Source organism: Chaetura pelagica, unplaced genomic scaffold, assembly GCF_000747805.2.
Source record: "Chaetura pelagica isolate M959 unplaced genomic scaffold, ChaPel_1.0 scaffold1445, whole genome shotgun sequence".
Taxonomy (NCBI): Eukaryota; Metazoa; Chordata; class Aves; order Apodiformes; family Apodidae; genus Chaetura; species Chaetura pelagica.
In genome coordinates, this window is record NW_009953199.1 from 360,789 (window position 1) to 369,758 (window position 8,970).

Sequence of the window (8,970 nt, forward strand, 5' to 3'; positions counted from 1 at the left end):
AGAGCACTAATAGTTTCTTAAACATGAAGAAGATTCTCCTTGTGAATGTCTCCTGTGGGCAGCTGCAGAGTGCAGAGCTGCTCCTCTCCTGGAGGCTCCTCCAGGCCCTGCTTTTGCAAAGGTTTTAAAACTGTAGGGACTTTGTTTTAGCAATGGTTAAATAACATGAAGGAATCAGTCTGCCAGTCACAGCCATTCTGGGCTATTTAGAATAATACTACTTCTAGTATTTTTAGTTGGTATGTTTCCATTCTCCTGACACAGGACTCAGGCGTGAGGTTGAGGGAGTCACGGGTAGGATCCAGCTGCAGGAGCTGCCCCTGGAGCTCCTCGTTTGGTACTGATGGTTTGTTGGGGTTTGAGTCACGGGTTTGCAGCCAGTGACACAGACTTTCACAACGTGAGATCTGGCAATGGAGTGTATGTTGGAAGCAGGGTATTGTGAGTGGGTGGGAGTGTATTTGGGCAGTGACAGCAGAACCGGGTGTCGACCCACACATGTTTTTAGGTTGTCCGAGGGAGCGTGTATCACAGGAGATGATGGCAAGAGCAGCTTCCTGAGCGCTGTGTAGCTCTGCACTTACTCATTTGTTGGTCACTTAATTCCTCTTTGCCAAAATCTGAGTTCTAACTTCCTCCAGGATGAGCTGTCTCCTGGGGGGCTGTTCGTGGTTCAGCTGAAAAAGCCTTTGTCCCATAAGGGATGTTCATTTGGATGGTGCCCCCTGCTTGCAGGGAGCAGAGCCTGGAGCCCTGCTGGCCTGCCTGGCCTTGGGCTGGGCTTTTCCTTGCTGACCCTGCCCTGTATCACTCACTGAAGATAATGCCTGTTTCAGGTTTGTGCCCCTGTGCAGCTGATCACAGGGATTCTGTTAATCCGAGCAAAGGGGTCAATACCAGGACAGCATTCCCAGAAAGGGGTTTGGCTCTTCTCCAATAGCTGAGTGCTCAGTTAGAAAGTTTAACTTAGTGCAATTTGACAGATTTCAGCCATACTGTATTTCCATGCTCCATGGCACTTCAGTTAAACTTCATGAAGTTTGTCTTCACACTGAGTCCTCCTTCTGTGCTTATGGATTTTAGCAACTGATTTTACATTATTTTAAAAAACAGAGTGGGAGAAGACAGGGCAGACCAGACCAGATCAGATCAGGAATCTTTTAACCTTCTCTTTATTTCAGCAGTTTTGCTAGTATTTCCTACAGATACCAACTAAATATAAACCCTGGGATGTCTTTGTAATATTAAAATAAGCTATTGAGTCATTTATGTCACTCAAATGTTTAGTAGTAGCTTTTTGCATATGCTTATATTCTGAAAATATATCTAGAGTAAATCGTAGAACAGTATTAAAGGGAAGAAAAAGCAGAAGAGGACAGATGCTTAGAACAAGTTTTGCATAAGCATGGTCTGTGAGGGTGTTTTAAATGATGCTTGTTTGATGTTTTTGTTTTGCCTCATGGCTCAAAGCCAAGCCCACTCAGAAGTTTTTCGTACGTTTCTGGGTAGAGCCAGACAAACAAATGTTACAGTGGGACTTCACTGTGAGGTTCACCTATTCTCAGTACAAACTTTCCTTCAAGATAATGTGATTTATTATTATTTTTTTTTTCCCAGGAATGGTGGAGATCAATCAAAAGGCAAATAAGACATTTTTACCAGCCCTTGACATTTTATCTTTTCTCTGAAAATGAGTGGGCTGGAATTGTGGTCTGCGTCACTGTGTAGGAGTCGGGGGAGAACTTCTAACTAACTTAATCAAATACTCTGTAAATCATGACATTTGTACCATGAGTAATTTTTTAAAACTCAGGCTACAAAGCTTGTTGGTTTTGTTGTTGTTTCTTGACTGGATAGAGATAATTTAAAGTGGAAATACCAGTAGAAATTCTTGAAAGTTGCCTGTGTTTACTACTGTATGTGGTTCTGTGAGGCATGAGTCACCCAGGTCTTGAACTTGAGGGTTCTCACTTAAATGATGCAAACTAAATTAAAGATTCAGCCAGGTGAGGCTGTAACAGACTGTTACTTACATTACTAGACAGATGCTTTTAGTTGACTTTCAAAATACCCAGCTTTTACTGCAGTTGTTGGTTGTTTCTCTGAGCAGCTGTGAGTATTAATCTCTAATATACAGGGATCAGGGAATTGCCTAGGACTGAAAAAAGGAGTGCATTAAGAAGTCTCAGTGGGAGACAAGTATGTGTACCTGCAACTGCAAGAAGCCTTGCATAGTTTTTAAGCTGCTGAAGTACAGCAGGTACCTTTGCAGCACAGCTGGTCTGTTGTGCTCAGCTCCTAACCTGTGACATTTCTTTCTTCGGCAGGACCCGTCGGGGCACAGCCCCTGCTCATGGTGCCCAGACGTCCTGGCTATGGCACCATGGGCAAACCCATTAAACTGCTGGCCAACTGCTTCCAAGTTGAAATCCCAAAGATTGATGTCTACCTCTATGAGGTGGATATCAAACCAGATAAGTGTCCTCGGAGGGTGAACAGGTAAGAAGGTGAAATTTGTCTTGTAAATTATACCAATACTGACATTTTTAAGCAACAGAGAGACCTACTGAAGTAAATATAGTCTCTATGGACATAAAATCTGTGTACTTAAAAATATTATGTTATGGAGACCTGTGGGCAAGTTCTCAAAACCATCTGTGAGGTGGGTACAGAGGCTCTTCAGCCTGGCTGTGCCCTGATGCTGTGAAGTGGGTCAGCCCTTGGTGGCCATAGCACTTGGATTAGGTAGGGCTGTTTGTGATTCTGTATTGTTAGTTCTTTCCATAACAGTGGGAGAAACTACAAATGCTTGTAAATGGAAAATTTGAAATAAGTTGCTTTTAAATAGCAACTATATTTTATTTAAAAGAAGAAAAAAAATCCCTTTCATGGTCCTGTTTGTAGGACAATTCCAAGTGTGCTTCCAAAACCAAAAAGGGTGTTTGTCACAGCTTGTTTTATTTGGTTATGCTTCAGATAAAAGCTATGTCTTCAGTTGATGTGGAGAGAGGCAAAAGCATTTGGTTTGAGTTTGTAAAATAACTCTGTGTGAAATGATCAATATTTGCTTACCTGAACAGTAACAGTTTCCTGAAGAGTCTCTGCAACAGAGACAACTTCTTATACCTTTTGTGAGTCTGAGTATCTTAGCTGCTGCTTTTGACTTTGGTCAGGTCGTGTGAGGGCTGGTTGTTCTCCAGAAGTGCTTTTTATAGACTGGAGTTAATTTTAAGTGCTTTTTGAGGTTTCTCATTCATAAATTTAGTTGATGTAGTATAGGTGTAGTTCAGATGCTGTGTAACTTTGTCCAGAGGTTGTCAACATTCTGCTCTGCCAGCACAGACACTGTTTTGCTTTTCCTTTCTGTGTTACCAACTGGTAAAAGCATTGTCTGGTTTTTGTCAAGATAAAGGGAGAAGACTAATTGAACACAGGCAGCAAACCAAACAAGTTGCTTTAATAGTCAAATATTTTCAAATCAAAGACTAAATTTGTTTTCAAATTTGACAGCAAATAGAGTATGTAAATTATGAGTCCTAATATAAGCTGCAGTTTAAAATCTGAAAGTTGAGGGTAAATCTCACACGCATATTGTACCTTTCAAAGTAGGAAACTGTGAAATTGGTTATTTAAAAATACTACTGCTTTACCAGCTTTCATGTGTGTAAAAAATGTGGCAGATGTTACGTTAAAAACTGCATGAGCTTGTATAAATGAGCCCAATAAAAGGATATATTATGCTGAATAAATAAATTTGACTAGCGTGCTGTGGATTATGCAGAGAAGAATGGCTTTCATTAGGCTAAATTGAACTTAGTGTACTGAAATACCTGCTTTGAAGAATTTCCCTTAGAAATGTGTTTTTCTCTCTCTTGCATGCTGTGACAATTCTTGCTAAGAAGCTGGTGGATTTACACAGACTCAGCTCTTCTGAAATAGTTTCTGACTTAACACCCTGTCTGCACGCTTGTATTTGGGATAAATGGGGGTGGTTCCTGAATATGTGCTGGTTTGGTTTTTAAATTCCCCTGCACCTTGGTTGTCCTTTGGCTGTAGGGACCTCGAGTGTGTTCAGTTTCCCAGGTGTGGCACGTGCTGCAGGGGTGAGGTGAGCAGCAGGGCTGTGGCAGCCAGCTCCAGCATGGAGCTGTGTTGTACAGACCCTCTTGCCTTGTCCCTAAAGCTTTCTCATAACTTTCCTGCCCTTCTTGTGTCCCAAGTGATGTGGCAACAACCTGGCACTTGTGGAAATGGGGTTTTTGCATGCTTACCCACGCACAGTGTTGGAAGGGAGCAGGGTACCCGTGCAGAGGGGATCTCCAAGAGGATGGGCTCGTGCAGGAGCACTGCTGAGTGCTGAGTAGGTATTTTGAACTTGCTCAAGTACACGGATGTGCTTTTAGTCAGTGAAGAGGTTTGGGGTCTGAGAGTTTACTAACAAAGAACTGCGAAATGGAGAATTTCTCTTCCGTTTCCCCAAGGGAGAGGTGAAAGTGCTGCTACTGATCTTGCCTGAAGAGGAAGTTAATGTTTATCATCTTCCTGAAGTACTTTAGGTTAATATTGCCTGGTCAGGAAATGGTGAACTCATGAGCTGCCTGCTTTGCAAGGATGCTCGTTTGCATGTGCTTAAGAAGAAAAGTGTTTAATTTTTGTAAAATAAAGGAATGATGATGTATCAGGTAAGATACAGCTTTTGTGCCACTGAAACACAAAGAATCCCCAAAGAATTCAGAGCCTGAAGACATATTTCAGTTGGGGATATTGCAAAAAACTCTATGGAATTGATACTTACACTACTTGTATCAATAAGCCCTTTTGTATATAAGGTGAAAATTTTATGGTGTTTTTTCAAGTATGATTTTAGTGCTTATAACAGGTGACTATTTTTTTAAATTGTCATCAACTTGTAATAAAGTTAAGAAAATGTGTAATTGTGTGCAACTTTGATCAGGCTTTTACTTGATTTTGTTATAAAAAACTCAAATTATTGAGGACTTCAAGCTAAGACTTTTTGATTAGCATACCTGATTCCTATATACAATGTAGGCAGAATTCAAAACTCATGTCCATGGAAGAGCAGCTTCCATGAGCTAACAGAGCTCTGGGTTGTGAGCTGGTACTAGTTTTTCATACCAGCTTGTGGGTTTCCTCTAAGTTCAGTGTCCTTGCTTTGTGTAGTAAAGGTTATACAAAGGTCTCAGTCATTTCTGGAACTTTCTGTACCAATATTTTCCAGTGTTTGAGCATTTGGATTGATTCTGATTTTATTCTGTAGTGTTTATCTGTTATTTCAGTTGAAGTATGTGAAGCACCTTTTTGTAGTGTCAGTGGGAGGTCTGAAATTCACTTGAATAATACGTTTGTTGAAACTACTTCAGCAAAACACAGGGTATGTGGGAGCCTGTTCCAGGCTGATACTTCTTTGGAAACATCTTCAATGTAAATATCAACTTTTCTAGGGAGGTGGTGGATTCAATGGTGCAGCATTTTAAAGTGACAATATTTGGGGACCGTAGACCAGTTTATGATGGGAAAAGAAGCCTCTATACAGCCAATCCGCTTCCCGTGGCCACTACTGGGGTAAGAACTGCAGAAAAAATGGTATTTGTAACAGCTTCTTGGGAAAGAAAAAGAAACAAATGCAACTTCTAATATTGCTGAAAGTTCATACAGTATCTATATTGGGATGGGATCCTGTTAGTGTTTTCTGCAAATTCCAATGTCTGTAAATGTACATGTAACAGGTGCACCAGAATCTCCACTAGGATTCAGTAGCCTTTTTCTACAAAATCTGTTAAATACCAGCCTGTAAGACATTACCTTACAGTGAGGTGCTATTAAAAAAATCTAACCATGCTTTCTCTGGAACGAAGCATTTTATAACTCAAGAGGAAATGTTACATGATCCTCTTCTGCTTAGTGAGGACCCAGTTCTCTTTATTTTGTGCATTTAATAATGTATTTTTATCAAATGTGTTGTGTCCTAAATAGCTGAGTTCTTGAGTCTCTGGCCTGGTTATGGGAAGGAGTGGAAACTCAAGGCTACCAGATTAAACCCCTCAGCTGCTTTTTTTTCCTTTCCTACCCAGGTGGATTTGGATGTGACATTACCAGGAGAAGGTGGAAAAGATCGTCCCTTCAAAGTGTCAATAAAGTTTGTTTCTCGGGTGAGCTGGCACTTGCTGCATGAAGTTTTGACAGGAAGAACCTTGCCTGAGCCTCTGGAACTAGACAAACCTATCAGCACTAACCCTGTTCATGCTGTCGATGTGGTGCTACGACACCTCCCCTCCATGAAGTAGGTTCACTGTCTTCCTGCAGTCTGTCTTAACCTGAAGTATCCCCACTGGGAGACCTTCATCCCTGTTTGTCCACAGGTGAAAAGAAAAACTGATCCTTCCCCTTTTGCAGAGCAGCTGGGTAGCTGAACTGGGGAGACTGGAGCTAACTGTGTTTCTGTAGACTTTTAAACTCCAGAGCAGGTGGTGTATTTGAAAAGATCAAGAACAGGAGAAACTTACAGGCCTTAACTGAACTGCTGGGAGATCACAGCATGCTGCAACTCTGCTTTCATGTCTCCTGCTCAAGTTGAGCTGAGCATCTCACACTTGATGGTGGTGACTGTCTGGAAGCATGAGTCATAATTCATTGGTAGACCCATTAATGGTGTGTGCTTCTTGTGTTTTAAATACACAGTTGGGACTAGAGACCTTGCCTAGCAAAGTCTGTTACTCTGTCTCAGAACCCTGAAATGTTAGAGAAGGCCAAATTAATTCTGCCTTATTTGGTCAATTAAAGTTACTTTTTAAGTTTGCTTGATGGCTCTGGACAGCCAGCTGGCTTTGCACTGCTGGTTTGCATTGGGTGTATCTCACACAAAAAAAATGACTTGTGTTGCTCAGCTACCCTGGATCCTAAGGAAACAGGAAAGATGGTAACATCTGTGCTAAGGTCTGTCCATTACAGATGTGAAGAGGTGTGGAGGTTCCCGAGCAGCTGCCTTCAGCCAGAGAGGAATTTCCCTGATTCTTTGTTTCCACCATAGTTACTCCTTCTCTCAGTGTACATGGGATTCAAATGCTCACTAGTAAAACATGCAAAATGGTATTTAAGGGTCAGTGCAGTGTATGCAGTGCTGTTGTACAGAGTCTGCTGTGACAGAGACTATAGGTTTTTGAAGACGAAGATCAGAAAGGGTAAGATAACTTAGTTCTTGATTTGTTGTGAAAACAAAGTGGTTGTGCATTGCTAAAACTAGTACATGTTTTGTCTAAATTTAAAAACGTGCAGTGGGAATGGCAGCATTCAGTGTTTTGTTTACATTTGTTTCTAGGCAGCGATTCCTGGTGCACAAAATTGAAAACATAATAATGCTGTGAGTTACGGAGTTTTTGGAAAGCAAGAGCATGAAGGTGTGTGTGTCTGTCTCACCAGGTATACCCCTGTGGGCCGCTCCTTTTTCTCAGCTCCAGAAGGCTATGATCACCCCTTGGGGGGGGGTAGGGAGGTCTGGTTTGGATTCCATCAGTCTGTTCGGCCTGCCATGTGGAAGATGATGCTCAATATTGATGGTAAGTTGGGATTCAGGGTTAAGAATAAAGGTAATAAGAATAAAAGTGACGTTTCCATTCTTTCCTTTTGTTGTCACCTGCTTGAGTTTGTGGTACCATCTTTCTGTGTGACCATAACTTTAGGTGCTGTTTGTGCAGAGGGATTCAGTAACCAGGAGCCATCTTGTGCACTCATGTTTTAATTCATATTGCAAATCATAAAGAGTTGAAGTAGCTTGGGGTATGTTTTCTCCGAATGAGAAAACCGTCAAACCCAGATTGTGTTATGGACAAGGGGATTTCACCTGGAAAATACTTTTCTCACTGCTGAGTTTGAAGATTTATTAATTGCCTCGTGTAATATCCCTATGAAACACAGCACTGACTGTCAAGTCAGCCCAATGCAGAAGGTCTGATGATAACAGAAGTGAGATGGTAACAATGAGGTGTGTGTCAGCATGCACTGCCTTCCTGTTCAGCCTGTTCAGACCAGACCTATTTGGCAAAAGTTACCTAGAAATCCTAGTCTTCTGCATTAGTTGTATCAGTGTTTGGGCAGAAATTTACCTGCCATATTAAAACCAATCCTATATAGGAAGGAAAAGCCCAGCATAGCTTGTTTTGCTATGGAATTTCTGTCCTGGTACATCCATGGTAACATAGGCAGTGAGATGGATTCAGCTGTCTGGAGTAGGTGGTGTTCAACACTTCCAAGAAAGCTCTAAAATCACAAACACTTTCATGAATAGCGCTAATTGAGATGGGCTTTCTTATGCAAAGTCAGACCTGCCTTGCACCACTTGATTAACTCCCAGATGGGCGCATCCGAGATCAACCGAGATCAACCTGTGCGTCAGGCTCCCTCGTTCTGTGGCACTTCAGGTCTATTTAGTTGTCAACCCCTTATTGAAAAATGCCAGTGTTGGAGATGCAGGTGCTGCTGAAAATTTTCTCTGATCCATGTTACGTTCTCACTGTCTGTTTGAAGTGCTTTATAAAACCATGGTAAATTGTCCTCTTTGCACTAGGTTAATAATTCTAAGTCAGGTTGTGCTTAGCATCTGTCTTGGAGCTTAAGAAGATGTTGCAGCTGATGCTGAGCTTGTGCAATGAAAATTTGTGTGTTCTGGATTACCTGAATTGTGGATGATACTCATGTGACTTCAGATGGGTTTGTTCTTATAAAGTTGCCTTTCAGGCAGCATCTGTGCTGTAGCTGTTGTTTGAAAAATGAGTATAAAAATCTTCCCTGTCTGAGAAATTGCCAGTACTAGTATCTGCATGCTAGGTTCTAAGGTAGTTATAATTTGGGTAGGGCAAAAGCATTGAGACCAGTTGATGGTGTACTGTGCTGTGACTTTCTGTGAAGCAGGTTTTTCTTAGCAGCATTGGAAGGCTCAGCATGAACTCTTGTGGT

At 41.6% G+C, this 8,970-nt stretch overlaps 1 protein-coding gene across 1 annotated transcript in view; it reads left to right on the top strand.

The window, feature by feature from the left end:
• Positions 1-2,350: 2,350 nt before the first annotated feature.
• The window catches only part of LOC104388509 (protein argonaute-3), a 17,430-nt gene continuing 10,810 nt past the window's right edge, over positions 2,351-8,970 (top strand). The window contains exons 1-4 of the mRNA XM_009997382.1: positions 2,351-2,499; positions 5,463-5,583; positions 6,093-6,301; positions 7,438-7,574. Of these exons, the coding sequence (XP_009995684.1) occupies positions 2,354-2,499; positions 5,463-5,583; positions 6,093-6,301; positions 7,438-7,574 (613 nt within the window). The 5' untranslated portion in view covers positions 2,351-2,353. The remainder of the gene's footprint in view (positions 2,500-5,462; positions 5,584-6,092; positions 6,302-7,437; positions 7,575-8,970) is intronic.